The 21,771-nt window shown below is 43.4% G+C and overlaps 1 protein-coding gene across 2 annotated transcripts in view; it reads left to right on the top strand.

Moving 5' to 3' along the window:
- CCDC88A (coiled-coil and HOOK domain protein 88A) overlaps nucleotides 1-21,771 on the top strand; it is an 865,879-nt gene that overhangs the window by 757,360 nt on the left and 86,748 nt on the right. For both annotated transcript variants that reach the window (XM_086927667.1, XM_086927666.1), the window contains exons 26-29: nucleotides 9,411-9,494; nucleotides 10,429-10,629; nucleotides 10,900-10,971; nucleotides 16,791-16,871. In XM_086927667.1, the coding sequence (XP_086783793.1) occupies nucleotides 9,411-9,494; nucleotides 10,429-10,629; nucleotides 10,900-10,971; nucleotides 16,791-16,871 (438 nt within the window). The remainder of the gene's footprint in view (nucleotides 1-9,410; nucleotides 9,495-10,428; nucleotides 10,630-10,899; nucleotides 10,972-16,790; nucleotides 16,872-21,771) is intronic.

The following is a 21,771-nucleotide window of genomic DNA, read 5'->3' as shown; positions in this document are numbered from 1 at the left end:
CTTTTATGGCCTAGATAAACCTGTTATACAATGACCTGTGTTCCACTGTGATAGTTAACGGAGCTTGGTTCCCCCCCTCCCCTTTCACGATAGCCAGAGGCCCCCGTGAGGGATTCCCCCTCTCGCCCCTTCTATTTGCCCTGGCTATTGAACCCCTAGCCGCAAAGATCTGACAACACTTTCGTGATCACGCCCTCATATACCCATAGAGACAAATACTAATGTCCCTATATGCGGATGACCTTACTCTCTATTTACGGAACCCGGAAGAAAGTCTCAACCTCATTTTGAGACTACTTATTCTATTTGGTCGTCTCTCCGGGGTCAACGTTAATTGGGGGAAATCCCAGATATATCACCTCACCTGCGCAACTCTGAGGTTTACGCCTGACTATCCCCTTGTGTGGTGTGACGACACGATCACCTACCTTGGTATTGTCGTGTCTCGCGACCGAGAGGAACTGATGAGAGCTAATTATGGCAGCGCACTTGACCTACTCATGGAGAAAATTACCAGATGGATAGCACTGCCCCTCTCCCTGGCTTGGAGAGCTATGCTTATAAAAATGGTAGTACTACCCAAGCTTCTCAACCTATTCATTAATATCCCTTATGCACCCAGCCAACACTTCTTCAAATCTGTCAATACTCCACTCATACGTCTCATTTGGGGCGGGAAACAAGCAAGACTATGCTGGGACACTCTCACACGGCCCTTTGATGCTGGCGGCTTTGAAATACCGGATTTGAAGTTATACTTCATGTGTGCTCAGGCTCACTTTGCATCATATTGGGTAAACCCTCCCCCCTACATACCACATCTTGCGATAGAGGACGGATACATGACTCCGACCCCATGCACTGTCTATCTGAGCCCTCCTGCGGTCCTGCAGCATTCTGCCTCCACCACTGTACAATGCACTACCAGTGCCTGGCACGATCTAGCTAAACTGCTGCAATGCACCCTACTTTATTCCCCTCTCTTTCCTATCCTCGGTAGACATGATCTCCCGGACACACAAGAGGAAGGTTGTCGTTGGCTCCTTCGGAGACTGTCGGTCCAGACCTGGGGCCAACTTTACATTGGGGGAAAGTTCTGCACCAGCGAAGAATTCTTTGGCTCCACAACCCCTACCCCATTGGAGCGATTTTACTATATCAGGCTGCGTCAAGGCATGAAGGCCCTCACTGCCTGCTTTCCACAGGAACCTCTCATTCTATCTCCTCTGCACACACACCTATAGCAAACCACTCCCACGCACGTTGTGTCACTATTGTATTGCACCGTGCAGAGGGACAGGACGTACGGTCCCCCCTTGGCCAGGAGCAGATGGGAGGGAGAGCTGGACTCACCCCTCACTGATGACCAATGGTCCTTCTGCTGCAGGCAAACTGGAAGCATTTCTGCTAGTAGCAGATTACGTATCCTCCACTATAAATACATTCATCGTCTTTATTACACAACTGCGCGCTTACTCCGCCCGCGTCTCTGTGATAGCGACCGATGTGATCACTGCGGGAGCGAGGGAGCAGACTTCAGACACGTTGCATGGGAATGCCCACCCATTCATGGTTTCTGGACGGAGGTGTTGGTAGCACTAGACCACATGACAGGATAACATATTCCTGACGACCCCCTGACCACGCTGTTAGGATACACTGAGACACTGGCCGCCAAGGCATGGAGGTATGCCTCCCTTACACTCCTCCTCACCAAAAGACGGATAGCCTGCGGATGGGGAAGAGGGAGGGCACCCAAATTCAAAGAGTGGCTACAAGATCCTATATATAGTCAGGAACAATTACAAATCTACGCAGAGCTTCTGACCCCCTCCTCCCGCCCAGGAGACATATGGACCCCCCTCCAAATGTACCTACTGGAACATACTGCCGCCGCAGTCCCAGCTGCTGCCCCCTGAGGCACTGAGTATAGCCAAACTCCATAGGAGGTAAACTGATGTATTGAAGACCCCACCCAGGCCAGGGAACATATCTTGGAAGGGAGACGAGATACCAGGCAACATCAATCCATAACTCGCTGCTCAGAATATGTGTAACACACACGGGCATCTTCCACCTACAAATGGGTACCAGTGGTACTGTTCTTTTCTGGTTTGTTTGTTTGTTATTAAGGCAAAATGCTTATTATTTAATGCTGACACTGACTCAACTGGTCCCACTAGACGCGGCCGGCCCAAAGTGGTTGTAGGCGGCTTGCTGTGTGTGTCTTCCCCGACAACAATGCTTTGCGGTTCATTGCTCTGCGATGCCGGTCCGCCCAGGGATGTAGGCACCAAGCTGTGTTTCAATGCCTATTGCCTTTAATAAAGGTTTTGGAAGAAAATAAATGTCAATGCACTCCTCTTGGAGACCTTATTGTGGGATTCATGGGTTTCAAGTCCACTCTGGGCTCAATTTATGCATGGCTAGCGTTATTGATAGATTTTGCTCCTGTATGTCACAAGGGCAGATATTAATATAAATGGTTTGAGCACTCAACTGGTACTGTAAACCCTCTTATGTTTGCAGCACGGACCCACTTCAAAAGCTTAAGGCCCCTGTGGACCGCTGATTCCATAGTCTGCTGTCTCATCACCTCATAACGACGTCGTTCACTAATGCTATATGCGTACTGGTTAAACTGAGCCTTTGTAAGAGTGCAAGGCTCACGTGGGCCTTATATAATTCTGTTAGCTAACACTTACTTTGTCAGAAGGTCATCGCTTACTATGAATCTACAGGTAGCCCCTCCACTGCTGCGTACCGGGAGGTGAGCCGTGCCGATATAGGGGGATATACTTGAGGTTATACCACCTACACTGTGTGGGAAGATAGTGTGTGGAGCAGCTCAGCTCTGAGAGGTACGAGTGACACAAGTGGTCATACAACTAGGGGCAGTGTACCCAGTTGTGATAGTGAACAATGGCAGAAGGTTTGACCTTTGATGATGAGGTGATATCCTCCATCTTAGCAGCACCACCAATTAAGAACAAGAGAAGACAGGTATGATAGACTTAGCATGAGAGAAGATAGTTTACAGTAAAGGAAAGTTAATTAACCCCAAGTGATCTAATTCCCTCTTATCTGGTATATGACATTGATACATTTATCACAGCACATGTTTTACATGCTCAGAATTCCATGATTACAATAGAATTACCTCGTGATCCAGCAGACCCAAAGTGGTCCTGCTCAATCATACTTTATATTGAAGAGGACATGGTGTGGTTGCATGTCCAGAAAGCTGAGGTGGAGTATCCTTTACGGTCAGTGCTGATTAAGGTTGCATCTTTCTGCCCAATGATAGGCTTGCAAAAGTCTAACAGGAGCGCTGTGTCAATTGATTCGGGGTGTCCTTTCAAACAAATTTGTTAACTGCAGCCCAAAAAGTACCCCACATGAATTAAACAAGCGTGTTGCTAAATCGGAATGTCGGTGGGAAGTGACTTTGCTTTGATCTGTATTTAGAAAGTGGAATTTAGAGGGCCTAAATAAACAAATGTGACATAAGAGCAGCTAGACTGCATGGAAGGAAATTCATGCAGCGCATACAGTGCACCTAAGCTGAATATGTGCAAGACCATTAATAAGAGTAAAGTGCCTGCATTTCCAACACCCACCCATGCCCAACCAATGAGTCATATAAAAGCAAATTGTATGCATGCATTAATTTTAATGTATCACTGTACGTACTCTGTGCTGCAGTGGTACCATGAGAAGAGAACTGCTAGCATGGGAATATAGGCCCATATTAGCTGTGAGCCGCCTCATTGCTGATTTGTAATGAATTATTTACTTTGTGAGGATAATGCCATGCAGATGACAGATGAAAATAAATAAACACATTGGAGCATCTATCCTGAAACTTGCTGCCTATCGCACATGAAGAGCCCTACTATAAACTTAAATAAATTGCAATATTTTCCAAAGCAGCTGTAGATGGACTATAGATTTGTCTTTCCCAAAGAGTCAACATGATCTTCTTTTTAAGAAGATGCCTATCTGCCAGGATCCTGACACATTAGAATAGAAAATCAAAAAATGCATTCTTTTGTGAGGAATTTAAGGTTACTCTCAATGGCACACATCTAACCAAATTTGGAACTGCCTCACTTATAAGACACAAGAAATAAACTGCTTTGAAACACTAGACTACCTTTACTCATCCTATAATGTTACTTTGGATCAACACCTCCCCCCTCTTATTTGTAGAACCACCGTCCCTTCACTCTTCAACAGGAACATCCTTGACCTACTCAGTATCTACACCTCCTCAATAAACAGGAAAGCGCACATCCCAAACCCTCTCCCATTCCCACCATAGTACCGCAGAGAATGCAAAATGTTGACCATACCCGAAAAGGGACCAGCATCAACAGTTTTATTGAAGTTGCCAGTATCTGCACCCACCCCCGCTAACAGGATTCAGAGCTCCTCACTAAAAAGCACCCCACATAATTACAAATGAGCATCAAAACACTGTATGGGGGAGGATCCAAGCCGGCGACCAAGATGGCCGCCTAGGCTCCCGGCTCCGTCGACCTCCTTCTCCTTCCACAAGATCCTGTTATTTATCCTGCGCCTATGCCTTGCCCCCGCATAGATGAGATGAAACGACGCTTGACCGTGTGATTCCGAGTGATCTACCAGCTTTGTGGACGGAGAAATGTCGTCGTGGAGATTGCGGCCTGCACCAGCTTTGGAACCGGGGCCTCGAGTGATGGAGAGGCCGGAGGCGAGTTGAACAACATCGGCCATGAGTGACCGAAAAGGACCGGTCGGCCCAGATGAAAGCTGAGATTCGCCTAATTTCAATGGTGGACCTCAAATCCGAACAGCAGCAACAGCCGTATAAGGAAATAATGCTCCGCCTGTAACCGGAGGGCCCTGACTGACGACCCCGAAAGTGGACGGTATGGAGGCTGGCTGCAGCTCTGCCCAATTGAAGCGAGTGTAACTCGGAGGCAGCCTGGTGTGACCCGGACTTCAGTGGGATCGGTCACTGGCCGTTAAATGGTGTCAGAACGGAGATCTTGCCTCTAGACGCGGAATACAAAAAGTAGACGTAGTGCACGACATGGCGCCCGAAAGCGACTCGAGTAAAACACAGACCCGTTCCTCCAAAGGGACTAGAAAGGCCAAAATGAACAATCCAGAACGAAATATCCTGCCCAAAGGGCCTCCGGTGGAGGCGAAAATGATCACTACTGGGAGAGAGGAGACGGAACTTACACTAGGAGATGTTATGGCGGCTATCGTTGGATTTTACTGCTCCCTGAGTCGGAGAATGTTAGCCCTGGATTGTAAATTGGAGGCTGTTGCGCCTGGGATTGGGCTAACCAGTGCGGACCCGGTTAAATTAGACGGGAATGCGAAAGTCCTAGAACTCAACCTAACTACGTTAACGGATGTCGAGAATTCCTTGGAGCAAGAGGTGCAGGAGCTTGTGGACAGCGAGATATCTGGCCTGAGGAGTAACGATGCGGCTCTTTCTTTTCTCCCGGATTTTGCGCCATTCAATCGTAAGCAAGGCCAGGGATTCTTGTCGGTGAAATGGGACATTAGAGACTATGGGGTCCAATATTCTTCGCTGTTTTCAACTTGCCTCTGGGCGGAACTTAACAAACAATTCTGGTTCTTTGACTCTCCTGAAGTTGCAGCAGATGAGCCGGGGAGTCTTCATGCTCCTGATCGGATGGGCCAAGCTTGACCAATATATGATTACTATATGACATTATTGGATTCGGTAGCGGTGCGGGACTCAATTTTATATGATTATTTTGCGGGAGGCGAGACAGGCGAATAATGATTTCCCCTGATTTGAAGATATTGACATTTTATTCACTAGATTCGTCAACATAGGGGAAGCTAAGCTGTGGGGGTGGTGGGGGGGCTGCGGGCCTATCCAAAGGTCATCCTCCACTTTCTATTTTTAGATACCGTAGTTTAGATTTGGGGCGACAGGCTCACTGCTAGTTGGGGACGAGCGTAATGCTACATGCAGGGGTGCAGGGAGGGGGGTTGGGGTTTGCGCGCTTGCGTTGTTTATTTATTTTATCATAGGCATAATTATTCATCGTTTATCCTGATTATGTCTTTGTATCTAGGAGCAATACAGTTTTCTTATCCTGTTTTATAGGTTGGCGGGTCTGAGAACCGTAGCGCATAGGAGGTATTGTAAATTGTACGTAGTCACATATTGTCGAGCGATCATGGCATTGGTGTCTCAGTAACCTCCCTTATTGTCTTACAGAAATCCTGATATCTGAAATTGTTCGCTTCATTGTTGTGACTGAATGTGTTGCTCCTGCTACGTCTTTGCTTCATTTGTTTATATCAATAAAAAGATTTTTTTTTTTTTTTTAAAAACACTGTATGGAAGACTTAATTGTAAAAGATAGTCAAACTGTTCGTCAGCTGGGGAAAAAAAGCTGTTTGTAATATCCCAAAGTATTTTCGACCTCTTTGGCCCACAAAACTACAGAATGATCTGCCTCAACCAAGAAATATAAACGGGAGGTGGAGTGACTATTCCATGTGGAAATTCCATTCAAATGAAAGAACTGAAAAAAGTTCCTACCAAAACCTTTGAATACCTGCCGATTGAACTGAAATCAACCAGCACCGCCCCACAATATTTCATGTTATCGGCCACCTTTCAATCTGCAGTCTGTCATTCCTTTAAGAGTTTTTAGAACTAATTACAACTCACTCAGGGGCATATTACCAACAACTAGCGATAATTATCGCTATGTTGGCTTAGCGGCAATATTTTTATCGCCGAGCTGCAGCGATTTTTATCGCTTAGGAACCTTGCTATTATCAAGATTTATCTCCTAAGCGATAAAAATCGGCCGAAATGCATGATATCGCTGTAAAGTCAGCGATATTCATGCATTACCGAGCAAATGCTCTTAGCCATGTTATCCACCTACCATTGGATAACATGGCTAAGAACTGCTCAGGGGCAGGTGTTAGCTTTTGGAGATATTAGCGCTTAGCGCGAATATCTCCAAAAGTTGGTAATAGGAGATAGCGATGTTAGCGACTGTTTCCAGTAGCTAACATCTTGGCACGCCCACTTTGCATGTAATTAGTGATAAATTTCACTGACATGCAAAGCGGGGCCCAAGATGGTCGCTATCTCCTACTAGCTGTCGCTAACTGGTGTGGACAGCTAGGTAATAGGGAGATAATTTTATCTCCGCTTTCTTGGCTTTTAAAGCCAAAAAAGCGGAGATAAACCCCCTTGATAACATGCCCCTTAGTCTCTTCATCTAACAGTTTTTTCCGAGGTGACTTCAACCTTTACTGTAGAGACACCCAACGACACAGTAGTCTTGACATTTTCTAGTTTCCTCACTTTCAGCAACCTTTAACAGTTTTATGAGAGACACTGACTCACAACAAAGGCTCAATTCCTTTGTATTTTAAAGAAGGCCTGAAACCAATAATGATCCCAATCCTGGTGAACTGTCAGACTACATACTACTATCCTTCCAGATACCCAGGTCCAAAACTGCTGATGAACTTAAGAGACTGAAAATATGGGCGAGAGATAGAAAGAACATCAAAGTCTCATATCTAGCAACTAAAGTCTCTACAGCTATTATTACCATTCACTGAAACCAAAAAACAAACTCACTCCTGATTCATTACTAGTCCTTGTTGGGATTTCTAAATGATACTGCCCCTTCCCAAACTAAAAAGATTAAAACAAAAAGCAATCCACGTCTTAGTACACAAAAAAACTTAACAGAGCTAGAATGTCTTTCAGAGGCTACAAAAAAATGTATATCTTAATCGAAATCCATTTTATTCAGATTAGAAATTGATTGAGCTAAATACTTAACTCTCCCACCACCATCTAAGACTTCTGCAAGGTATCACATCTATAGTCCAAAAACTGACTTCTAAGTGGCAGTCCAAGTCCTTGTTCTCTCCAGACTTGACAATATGATTTCCTTACCATCAGCTATTCCAACAAACCATAGTGCAGCTTTCAAAGATGGCCTTAATTGCCTCAGTGAGGCTAATGTCAGAAGCCATGTGGTTTGAACACATTAACCCTACACTAATCATGCTTCAATGACTTCCCATTGAAGCAAGAAGCATTTTCAAGCTGAACTATACTATACAAAAAGCCCTTCACAAACAATACACAAATACCTACCAAAAACAAACATCCTCTGGAGCACAACGCTCATTCTGAAGCACAGAATCAATACTCCTAGAAACCCATTTCTTGAGAAGTTGGCAAACACTCACCTAATCCTTTACATGGCATGCCGAGAAGATTTGGACATCCATCCGATCAGAGATCCGGAAAAAAGTCCATTATTCCTGTAGGAAAGAGATGTAAACCCTCGTGCTCCTTTGCCATTGTCTTAAATGAACCAATCCTTCACTGGGAGTTGTGAGAAAATCTGATACTCTAACCCACAGAAGAGTTGTGTATGCCCAGTCTATGATTCATCTAAGAAAGTGGTGAAATCCATCACATCCCTAAGACACTGCCCATTATATGAACCAATCTACCAGGTCAATTTGCACAACCTTCTTTAAGTTACTTGTGAACTGCAAATTTACATTTTTGTAAATTTGCTTCATACATATTGGCTGTGATATGGTATCTTACTATTGTGATCGGAACATTTTCTGAAATAAAAACCATGTCTAAAATATTGTTTACAAAAATATTGCCTCATTGTAGTTAACAGTACAAAAACTGCACACTAGGGGATGATATTTTTAAATCGATATTTACAGACACGCCTGTGGTAAGGTTTGTGCAAATGAAAATTGTTAATAAATATATAAGATTTGCTAAGGAATGTAACTCAGAGCTTTTGTTTGCAACGTTACAGCTTGATACCTTATGAAGTGAATAGTGTAGCAAGTAAAGGTGAAGAAACAAAGGAAGAGTGAGGAGAGTGAAGGAGCAACATAGAGGCTATTTAGGAAACTCTATTTACCTAAAGTGGCCAAAAGGAATGGTTAGAGAGTTTCCAAATCATAACAAAAACATCTCAACGTGAAATTCAAGTATTAAAAGTACCTTCTACATTTTATAACTCATCTCCCATTGTTTTCATTATAGGCATTCTAGAAGGCCTTGTCATGTTCTGTTGTGCATTAATAGAAACTATTTATTAACTTCCTACCGCTTAAATTTAGGAACAATATGGCTGTTTGACGGGTTTAATTTTTTTACTCATTTCATGAATTCACCTTCATATTTCACTACAGTTCTGTAGTAGCATCGGTGCAGTAGTCTCTTTTAGACCCTACATACCTTAAATTCGAGCATTTTCATTTCTTTAGTTTCAGCGTTTAACTTCCATCTGTTCTTCTCCCTTTTTTTCTTTCATTTCCCTATTTCCGTTTTTCCTCATGCTATGACATAAAAGTGGTTGCACTGAAAAGACTACCCTTTATGAGGAACAGACCGAAGGATAAAGACAAAATGAAGGCCTTCTACCGTCGCTCCATGTGTAAGATTTTAAACAGTTCAGCTATGTTCAAATAGTTGCACTGCCTTCCATTACTAATTTTTCACTAACCATTCCCTGGACTGTACTATTTTTCCTATTTTGCAAGTGCAAGTCCTGCTAATCTAAGTAGCTATTCTACATATAACCTGCATTCAGGTATATAGTCAGTCAGTTTTAACTGTACTACACACCTACAAATTTTCTTTGTATGTATGCATTGGCTTGCATTTTATAAACTGCTGTGCTTCTTTATATGTATATACATTTTAAATGCCAGTATATACATCTTCAATAACACTATTGACATGTTTGCAAATCCACAATATTATATTAAAGAAGGGTGTTTATAAACTACAAATAAAAACTATTATAGAGATATACTAAAATAAAAAAGGCGATCGGTCTCTTTGTTAACTAGTTTCTCTACATGTTATCAATTTTATATTCAAACACTATTAGCATTTATATGTACAGGTCAACAACGAATTCTTTCACTTTAAATCCTTGTAATTAATAGTTCAGAATACAACATCATTGCAGTGAACTGCACTGACCATGGACCTTTTTCCGCTGCTTGCTTTTGATGTTTATATTGGCTTCTTTGTCTGTCTCACACTGGCATTTTATTTTGTTCTCAAAGGCTTCATGTTCAAGCATTATATGTTACTGGAGAGCTAGCATGGCAGTGGCACATATGCTTAGTAGACAAATGAAAAAGGAAAGCTTGCTTCATCTATAAAAGCACAATATAAAATGCTGCCTAATAACGCTTGCTTTCATTTCGCTGAATGCATGCCACACCAGTGGACCTTGTGATCACAGTGTATGCGTTCGTCCTTGCACAGCTGTCTGCTTCATTCTGTGCTACTCATATACAGTGAAACAGACAAGACATTGACCCATTCTGATCCATTTGCTTTCATTTGCATCCCAGCCATGAATGACCTGGTGCAGTCCATGGTCCAGGCAGGACAGTGGACAGGTAGCTCTGAGAATCTGGAGGGTGCTGGTGATATTTCCACTGGGAAAAGGAGAAACGAATTGGGATCTATGGCCTTCTCTACTACAGCTATCAACTTTTCAGCAGCCATCCCTTCTGCAGGCTTCAGGTCCAAGCAGATACCTAAAAAGAAAGGTATAGGCAGTGCATTTTCTGTAGTGTGATTCACAGTTGTTTTTGTCAATGTAGAACGTGTATGTCTTAATGTTTCTGCCAAAACGACACTAATCACAGTTATACTGCATTCCATGAACTGGTTAACGTGGATTTGTCTGTAACTTGTGTGAGTGGTGCCTTATGTTTGTTTTATTTGTAACAAAAGTGCTATAATATGGAAATGCAGTATAAGCTTTGGCGTATTTATTTTATGCTTGTCATATTTCCTAATGTTTTATTTATATGTAGATGGTACATCATTTGAAGACATAAGCCCCCAAGGAGCAAGCGAAAATTCAAGCCCAAGCACAAGGATTCATGGTAAATAAAACATGTGTTTCCTTTCTTTGGGACTAATCTTGAAAAAGAAGGTGCTAATCATATCATTGAACGAGTCCTGAAATGTGTCTCATAATTACTTAAATGAGATTTTGTCTTTGCCAACAGCATTCATATTTAGGCCGTGTGCGCCCCTCCCCATTCAGATATGCAGCCGTGTCCCGGGGATGGGGTCCTTGGAGCCATAATCAGCCCAGGGAAGGTGATGGCTACATGCCCCCATCCCCCTTAAATCTGCTGGTGGGCACTGTTGATGTGGGGTCTATGGGTCCAAATCCTAAAAGATGTGGTTAGCCCTGGGTTTCCAGGACCAAAAGCGGCCCATGGGGCGGGGTGGTCACATGCCACCCTCCCCTTCACATATGCATCCAGGCCCCTGGGGCTAAAAACCGACTGGGGTGGGGAGCATGCAGGCCTCGTCCCCCTTAAATCTGTTGCTGGTCCCTGGGGCCAAAAGCGGCCAGAGGAGGGGAACCATGTTCCCCCCCTCCCCCACAAATGTGCCAGGCCCCAGGGGATGGGGTACCCGTGGCCGAAATTGGCCGGGGGAGGCACATTCCCCTCCCCTTAATATTAATAAATGCCCCTGTGGGATGGAGTCCCCAGGGTAATATTAGGTTCGGGAAGGAGGCCATGAGGTCCCCCGCCAGGCACTGTGGCCAACCCCCACCGCACACGGCCAAGGGCCGTGCACAGTATGGGGGCTGTCTTTCGTGGGTTTTACCACAGGGCCTGGGGGAAGGTTAGGACTTGTGTGACCAACCTTTGGCCATGGCCAGGGTGGGGATGGCTGCATGCGCTGGGTTGGCCACATAGCCTGGCTGCAGGCCAGGCCTTGTGGAGAGACCCCAGTGAGTGCGGCCATAGACCTTACACAGCGTGGGGTTGGCTGCATGCGGGCGATTGGCAGCGGGGCCTGGCCCTAGGCCCTGTGGCCAACCCTCGCCAAACACGAACAAACGCCTTGCACAGCGGGGGTTGGTTGCAGGGACAGGCCCTGGAGCAAACCCCCCCCCAGCCGTGAGCGGCAAGGGTTGGATTAATATATTGTAAATAAATATTAATTTAAATTTTTTTTAAGCAGCAAGTTATAGTTACCTTAGGGCACAAGTTATAGTTACTTGAGATAACTGGTGAATTTCAGTGGATGTTGAAGTTTAAACAGATCATTTCACCTAACTATAACATTAGTTTAACCTTTGTTTTTTCAGTGAATTTATATATATGTATATATATATATATATATATATATATATATATATCTCAATTGATCACTAGAATGCCACATCGAAACAATTTACCATCTTCTAAAGGTGGCACTGCTTGTAGTCAATAGCTGCTCTGAAAATGATGTGTCAACTGCCTTAGCCTTACTTGCACACCTTCAGAAAGAATGGTCTGAAGGCATTGAGTTTCTCAATGTTTTTCATTAAAAAAAATGTCATGTTTTGCCACAAATTATAAAAGAAATTGACTTGTTGCACGCCAAGTCTTCTGACTTCAAGCTAAATAAAACCTTTAAGCAACATATGCCAGTAATGCCGACTTGCATCTGAGCCGTGGCAATCAACATGACCTATGTTCCTTGATGTGTTTCCTAATGTATTGAGGGGGACAGAGAGGACATGCTCCTCTTGTCCTCAAAGAAGTTGAAACAATAGTCTTCTCATCGTAGACCTAAATCTAGGACTTGATGTCCTGTGAAATCTAGTTCTCAATGAACTCAACATCCAGTCTTCAATCTTGACTGGTTTGAAGTCTGTACTTAAAACATTCTTCATGCCAGTTTTGATAACTGTTTCAGCATCAACAACTAGGGCATTATTCACATTGCTGGGAAGATGGTAAAGGCAGTGGGCCTGGTAAACCGTGAAAGTGGTGGGGCGTAAGAGTGTAAGATGCAATTGTGTCTAATGTCTCAGGACCGTTTTTTAACCAATACTAGACCTTCAGTATGCATCTAGGGGGCAAAGCTACTGGTTCGTAAATTTGGACCTCATCTGCCATTGATCCAATGAGCTGTCACTTGCCTGTTTCAATTTCAGCTGCGCTGCACTTGAATGATCTATCCGTTGGCATGCATTCTAAACTGCAAAACCAGGAGCAATCCATTTCCTCTGCTTAGGTCCGGGTCGCTGAGAATATTCAATTTTACATTAGCTGTGTTTTTCGCATAATTATAGATTTGCCGCATAGGCCATGTAACTCATGGCATAATCTGTAGGTTTTAACTAAAACGAGTAGACATAGATTAACCTTTCTGATGCTTTAGCTTAATGCTATATTTGGGTGTTTAACAGGTACTAATGGGCTGCAATGCTCAGGCAGTGTTAACAAGTGTAAAAATGCAAAAATAATAAAGTAATAAATAGTATCACAAAATGGTGGAGAACATTCAAAGTGCGCATGACTGTTTGCCTGGCCCAAGACCGTCATGTGCAGTTACAGAGCGCTCGCCACTCCTCCCCTTGCTCCTGCGTCAAACAATTGTCCTGTTTTTGACACACAATCGTCACCCCAGGCACGCCTCGGCAGTTTTCCAACTGATGTCTGGCAGGGAAACCGAAACTAAAGCACAGAAAATGATTTTGAAGCCAAAGACAAAAAGTTAACCTGTCACTTGGGGCCAGTGTTGGGCCTCATAAGAGCAGAAAGGCAAACTCCTTAACGTGGAGAAATGGTGTCAACAATAAGCCATATTGAAAAAACACTATTAAACACTCTTTGATTTTTAATCAATGTCTTGCAGCAGGCTATAGCAGAATTATTGCAACAGGCCCTCGACCTGCCGGGCTAGCCTACTTCTTGATAGGTCACAGGAAAATCTAAATACTGTGCAATGATGCCCTCCCACCTTAATTTACCTGTCGGTGCAACTGTAGCTGCTCATTGTTGTGCCGGACACCGAAAAGGCAGGGTGTGCAATGTAGTATGGATTCTTGCCCTTTAACCTGAAGAGAACCGTCTGCAGCCTGGGTTTCCAGTAGGAGCCTGCGCCAGGGACATTGTGAGTCCCAGCTTATTACAAGGTGTAGTGTGGTCCGCGATGATTGCTGAACATGCCCCACCCTGTGGCAAGTAGAGAAAGGTGAAACCTCACTGAGTATCAAACAGCCTTGGGAAAAACAGAGCTGACACCTAAAGTGCCCTGGCTGTGTTTAATCAGCAAGAGTGCTGTAATTGTAATTGCATTTATAGTGCACTTACTACAACTGACGCTTTTTCGGCGAGTAGCACGCTACTCAGGAACCCAAAAAGGATTAGTAGGGAATTAATATAGGGAAATATGAAACTAATTTGAGCGGTGGACATATTTGTCTGTTATTTGGATTGAAAAAATTAGTGGAGGGATAGAAGAGAGAAGGGTTTGCATTTATATAGCGCTTGCTACCCCTAAAGTGTTGAAGCGCTTTTTGAAGTGTAGCATGCTACTCTGGAACCCAAACAGGATTATTTGGGAATTAGTATAAGGAAAATTAAATTAATTTGAGTGGTGGACATGAGAGTTTATTTGTATTGGAAAAGGATAGTGGAGGTATAGAAGAGGAAAGGGTTTGCATTTACATAGCGCTTGCTACCCCTGATGAGGTGTTAATGTACTTTTCAGTGGGCAGAGCACTACTCCAGAACCCAAACAGGATTAGTGGGGAAATAGTATAGAAAAATATGAAATTATTTTGAGCGGTGGCCATGTTAGTCTGTTCATTGGTTTGAAAAGGATAGTTGAAGGAAAGAAGAGGGAAGGGTTTAGAAAGGTTTTTGTGTTTTGTGGAGCTCATGGCAGTAGGAGGGGGTTTGGGATGAGTAAAGGGGTGGTGGGGGAGAGTCAGAGGAAAGGGTTTAGAAAGGCTTGCTTGGGATATCTGCTTAGTAAAAGAGGCATGAGATGATGGCTGGAGGGGTAGAGGAGGGAAGAGCGTAAAAAGGGTTATTCTGATAGATACATCTGCCAGTGGATTCCTCACCTTGTGAATATCCCCTTGAGTCAGCAACATTCAGAAATTCTTTTTTGTAGGTTCGCGCCGACGTGGACGACTGATCCACACGAGTGCTGTGTTTGGTGCTTGAGCTCCGATCATGATGTCAAAGATTGTCCTTCTTGTAAAAAGATGACTCCGAAGGCACTCCGGGAGAGGAAGACGAAACTCCTCGTAGCGAAAAGGGGTGGTGGGGGAGAGTCAGAGGAAAGGGTTTAGAAAGACTTGCTTGGGATATCTGCTTAGTAAAAAGAGGTATGAGAGGTATGAGATGATGGCAGGAGGGGTAGAGGAGGGAAGAGCGTAAAAAGGGTTATTTTGGGGATCATAGTAGTAGCATGGGGTTTAGGATGAGTGAGAGAGTGGAGGTCGAGGCTATTTTGAGAGATGTGTAGGGTGTGAAATAGGGTATTGCATTGGAGAGAGTAGTAGAAGGAGGTTTGAGATGGGTTATGGTGGAGGTACAGGATATATTGCGAGAGGTATAGGGTGAGATATAGGGTAGTACATCGGTGATGCTGAATTAGAAGCAAAGTAATAAATATAAAGATACATACGTCCATGGAAGGGTATACATGTACAAGGAAGGGCATTTATGTAGATTTAAGTTGTATTTAATAAAGTCAAACTTTTAAGTGTTGATGTACTTTAAGCTATTTTGTTGTATTTTTTGTTTTGTAATTCAATAGTGAAGCAAATGTTAATAAATAGTTATGATAAAAGATTTACTTATTTATGCAGTCACTTATATACAAGTTAAACAAAGAATAATATAACCATAAGTAATCTTAACATTTGTTAAGCAGAACTAATGAATATATATTTAAAACCATAATTATTGTACACGTTTATTCAAAGCAATACACATATGTAGGTGCATATCTATAGTCCAAATAAATGCCTATAAACAGAGGGATATGCTGTATATTTACGTTTGAGTATGGGAACAGAGCTGACGCCTAAAGTGCCCAGGCTGTGTTCAATCAGCAAGAGTGCTGTGAGCCACAAATGGGTGTGGTCCTACAGCGTCGCATGCTGCAAGGGCTGACAGGGGAGAAGCCTGGTAAAAATTGCGACAGGGGTTGTTCCTATGAAAATGCCATGGAAATGCCTGCCCCTTGGGTCCGAGTGATTACGTGGCACAATATAAAAAATTACGAGGCAGTAAATGGGGGAACCAGGGGCGAAGCCCCCACGCTCCACATAAGGTGCGTGTCCAGGGTTAAGGCCTCTTTTGAGGACCAGCTCCATGCTGACCTTCTTCCTGGTGCCCACAGATTTGCTTGCATGGAAGAACTGTTTAGCTCAGTTTCAGCTGCTTGAAAGTGCACATTCTGGAGCACGGAGGGTGATGATTCAGAGACTGATATTATCCAGTACTAGGGTATCTGTCATAGGAGGAGGTTGGTATTCTTCCTCCTGTTCATGGTCTTCCTCATGTGAACTGTCCTGATATTTTACATTAAGTTCAGAGGGGCTTGTCGCAGTTTGAAACATGTCCGCCCCGCCTGAATTCTCCTCTTCCAGAAGACCTGCTGGAGGAAGTGGTTGGACCCTACTTGGCGATAGGGCTGGCGTCAATGTCTTCTTTGTGATCCTTAGACACCCAGAATATAAAGAACATCACCAGAAGACACTGGAAAACCAGTTGAGTAGTAAACTGAGCAGAGCTCAGAGGAGATACCCTTAGCACGACGTGCGGTAGAAAATCTGAGGAACAGGTGTCCTTACAAAGCTTCAGAACTTAGAACAAGCTGTCTTGCAAAGCATAGTTTTTGCTAAAGTTTAATTTATTATGCTTCTTCTTTGTCTTTGCTTTTGCAGTTTCTCGACCAACCAGTCTTGATAGTGGCAGAACATCCACAAGCAACAGCAATAATAATGCTTCATTACATGAAGACAAAGGTATACCCCGGTTGTATTTTCTCAGGGTTATGTGAAGATTTGTCTCTATAAACATGTCTTCTTAATGCCCGGCATTGACAAACGTGTTCATTTTTCTGTTTTTTGTTTTACATTTATTTACTGATTTTGAATGAATTTCTTCAGATACCTTAATTTTGAAAGCCCTTTACAGGAATCATTTTGATAAAAATCACATCTAAACCTAAACCCTCAAACTTTTTACAATGGAAGGTAAAAGTTAAGCATTTTGTAGTGGCAATTCTAAACGATTTCATATGGTTCTGCATTGACGTGCTTGTTTGAGCTCTAAAGCCTCACCAATTGTAGTGCATCCCAGAACGCAGCTGTTCTATAACAATCAGATAGCCTGAATTTACTCTGTTTTCAAATCTTCAGACACTCTTAGGCTGCTCATATTTTGAAATAATGATCCTTTGTGTATCAGAACATTTCAAAACAATAGAATTTTGGTAATAATAAAGAACAGCAAGAAAAACAAACCAAATTTTCAACAGCTATGACTCAATAAGCCAAGTTGTGGCTCCCAAAATCCTTAATCACGCATTTAGTAAGGGTGTTATTATCATTCATCCAAGCCAGATTAAATCCCCAAGTAGGGTCCTAGTTGATCACTGTTGCACAATACTGTTGACTTTCTTTTGATACATTTTCCACATATTGCCCTTATTTAATATGGGGTTGTCCCTGTCCTCACAAAACCAGCCATTCTGTTCCTCTCCCCTATTTCACTGTACATTTTCCACTGGCTTGGATGCTACTGGCAGTGTGAGGCAAAAGCTTAATGTCTTTAGCATATGGTAATGAAGAATGTGCATGTAGCACACTATGGGAGTAATTCTGTATTTTGATTGCCAAACGTTCTCCAAAGTATTAGTAAAAATTAGCAATATAAGTGCCAAAGTAAAGCGCTGCCTGATTTTTTCGTTGCTAAAGAAGACTCAATACTTTTCTCCTGGTTCCATACCATAAGTAAATTCACAGATTCATTTTTGCTTAGTTCTCAAATTCTGTCACAGGGAGATTGTTTCGTTTTCATAAATTCCAGAGTGCGACAATAATTTATATGGTTGACGCAGACAGATGCAACAGGTAAATCCCTAAACCCTGTCAAATGCTAACCTCTCTCAACAGTGACCTATTTATACCATTCCTTCTTGTGAAAAAGTAAAGTCCAAGGGTGCTCACAAGCTGGATTCGCCCAACCTCCCTTATAAAATATGATAAGGGAAATAATCCAGTCAACCCTTTCCAGCGTGGAGAGAGTGCTGCTGTGGAGTAAGCTAATACATTGGGGAATGCCACAGAATTTGTGGTGTGCTATCCAAGCTATACACTCAGACACAAGAGTCAAAATAAAACATGTTGCTAATGCTGCATTATCTGCAAAGATCCAATTCTAACCAGGGTTTGAACCAGGAATGCGTAATAGTACCTCTGTTTATCAATGTATATGTAATAGACCTGAGTTTCCATTGACCTAAGTCAAAGTATTCCGCCTAAAGTTAGGAGGAGAGCAAGTGGGAAGCCTATATTATACAGAAACATTGCCCTTTTGAACAAGACCGACATTGGCTTGCTACCAACAATGGTAGCCGTAGAGGCCTACTGTAATGTAAACAGACCTGCAGCGGAAATAGAAAAGACCACTGATGTAATGTTCGGCTGGAATCAACAAAACTGAGCTGATAATATCAAAATGGCTCTGAGGTAGAGGGCGTACCATCCTATAAATACATGAGCTCTGGTCCCAGAACCAGAGGGCCGTTACAATCATCTAGTCTCACTTAAGGCAAAGATGATACCACTGAATTGGGTCTATTCAGGGACCATTCAGAATGATCTTTAGCCCTAATATTATAAGTGACAAAAGCAAAGCTAATGCCTGTGCTTTTAGATGCCTACCCGCGCTTTAAATGGAGAGGCAATGAGGATTAATTTAATCTTATCTGGAAAAGATATATTGACCTGTACAGATTATAAAACATTTTGATTTTGTGAGGGATGTTTTTATTTTTATGTTGTTAGTCTTCCCCTCTCCTTATGTGTTTGGTGAGTGTTTTGTAAATCTGCTATTTCACAGAAATTGATTAATGTCTTGAGATTTTATTGCACATTACTTGTGTCTGAACATACTACAAATATATTTTTGAGCCTTTATAGAATATTTTTAATAGGGTAATAATTGCTTCAGATATATGCTGTATGTGTGTTTATTGCTTTAATTTTGGAATATGTTACCCATAGATTAGTTGTTAAATATTCATGATCTATACCATACTCCTTAGAACTTCTATAAAGGGAGACATCACCCTGACTTTTGTTATCCTCACTGTGAACTGTCAAACACAAATGTAGTTCATACATTTGCAACTTATCTTTATTGTGGAAAAGTTTAGATAAGGGTACGTATGGAACATAGGAAATTAACTTGAGTTGGAATAGCAAAGTTGAAAAATCATTCTGTGCATTGCACAATCAAACTTGACTGAGCTTGAGGAAAACAAAAAAATATATATATATTGCCCTCGCTGTTTTCAACCCTTGGACAATAAATCATCTGTGTATCCAGTTCGTGGTCCGTCTCCTTATTGCCTGGAGGGTTCTGATTCTCACAAGAACCAGTAGTGGCTGTCTTTGGAGTTTGCGCAGATATATATATATATATATATATATATATATATATATATATATATATATATATATATATATATATATATATATATATCAATTTTGTGATTGGACATTTATGTACAGCTAAGGGATGGCTTGATTGGGAGCCCCCACAAATGCAATGCATTTATGGATTATTGTGAAATAGAAATCACTGTGTTGGAACCTGGCGACAAGAGGAAATGAGTGTGGGTCATGAATATAGAAGGGACACTATATCGTGACCAGAATAGCAACGAAAGGTACGTTAGTATAGATTTTCTATGCCTAACTTCACATATAGGTACCTTGGTGAGATATATATTTGTCATATATAGGATCCTTAAATGCACCAACCACTCCACCCTCTCCTGGCTGTGACTTCAGCCCAACCAAGCGCTAACCCTTAAAACTGCCACAGTATAAAAAAATAAAATGATAATAACATTGTGTTATTATCATTTTGTTTTTCCTTTTTGCACCGCACAAAGAACAGTGGGGTGGCCCTCTTCCGCCTTAGTGAAGGAGCTGCCGCTGTCCAGAACGCTGACATCAGTACTTTTCTTTCCGCATCAGTCAGCGCAGATCTGGAGAAAGCTACCGAGTCATTTTTTGACTGACAATTTTTTTACTTTTTGTCCCCAAAAAATATGAAGATCTTTTCTCCTAGTGTGGCTGGTATGTCAACAAGGAAAGCCGAGTTCAAGACCTGCAGCACCTGTCACCGACGACTGATGTCGGTGATGGACTTCATTTTGTTGGCCTATACCTTGATCGCAACCACGAGGCGAAGACCTGCATCAACTGCCGACACCATGCACCCCAAGGACTTGAGAGAGCGGTCCCTCAAACTCATTGCTGCTCGACATGCAACGCCTCGACAGTCTCGATACCCGTCGAGAGGAAGGTCCTAGGATCGGTCACTGAGTCCTACATCTTCGTCCCACTCGAAGTCCTGTCTGCTAAGTCCCTTAGAAAGAAGAGCAAAAGCCGAAGTGGTCTTCGACTTTTCCCAGTACATTGAAGTCATCCGACGAGATGAGGAAGCGTCGTCATTTAAGGCCTGGCTCCACGGTAAAGCCTATATCTTGGCCGACTCCACGCCTCCCTGAGTTTCGGGAGCCGGCGCGACCCCCGCTCAACTTTGCAGATTTTATTAGGCCATACACCTCATCTTTAGTTGGCCCATCTTCTTCTGGCACGCCTTCGGACACTGCGGGTTCGGAACGTACCCCTACTGGTTCCTCTCCGGCAGTTCTACCCCCAGTATCATTCGGAGTCGTTGGATCCACAGATGGATCCAGACTGGCGCTTGTCATACCACCTCGACCTTCCCCAGTCCTGATGTCGATGCCTTTGGCACCATTCTCATTCTCGTCCCGGACTCCAACACGGAGTCGGAGGGTCATCGTCTGACTCCTGCAGCGACTGGAGCCGGGGCCTCCAGGGCAGAGCCTCAGCCCTAAGCCCATGGGCTAGGACTTGGGGAAGATTGGGAGGGTTTACTGGACTATGAATAATGCCAGCCCCTAGACCCTAACATGAACTGGTGAGAGGAATTAGCATACACCAGTGGACAGGACACCTCCCCAGATACTGGCATGGTCTCTCCTCCTACCATGGCAATGGAGGAGGTTGCTGTGGTGGTGAGCAGCGCAGCTGATGTCCTGGACCTCAGGCACCACTTATTGACAGTTAGGACTAACTTCTTGACTGAGGTGCTTCACCCAGGAGTGCCCACCTCCGAACTGCTTCTCCCATTTAATGAAGCCCTCACGGATGTTCTGCTTAGGACCTGCTCCAAACCATTGCATAGGGGTTCCTGTGAACAGGGCAATTGGCCACTGCCATCGTCCCATGCCAGGGGATGCCAGTTTCCTCACACAACACCCTACCCCATAGAGCTTGGTGGTCGAAGTCTCCACTTCCCATGTAAATCCTGGCACATTCCCTACCACCTCTCTGTATAGAAAATCCAAGAGGCTGGACATCTTAGGAAAGAAAATGTTTTCTTCCACCAGTCTGGCACAGTGGCGTGTGAACACAAGATTCCTTTTGGGACTTTACTCCAATGCACTGTGGGATTTGGTTGTGCAGGTGCTGCCCATGGTACAGAAGGAGAGCCGGGCCATACTCCAGTTATAGCAGACGGGAGTGATGCAGCCAAGTTCAGGATCTGATGTGGGCTGGACACAACCGACTCGCTTGGCAGAGTGGCTGTTTGTTACGG

Source organism: Lissotriton vulgaris, chromosome 6, assembly GCF_964263255.1.
Source record: "Lissotriton vulgaris chromosome 6, aLisVul1.2, whole genome shotgun sequence".
Taxonomy (NCBI): domain Eukaryota; kingdom Metazoa; phylum Chordata; class Amphibia; order Caudata; family Salamandridae; genus Lissotriton; species Lissotriton vulgaris.
This window is presented reverse-complemented; position numbering and strand designations above follow the sequence as displayed.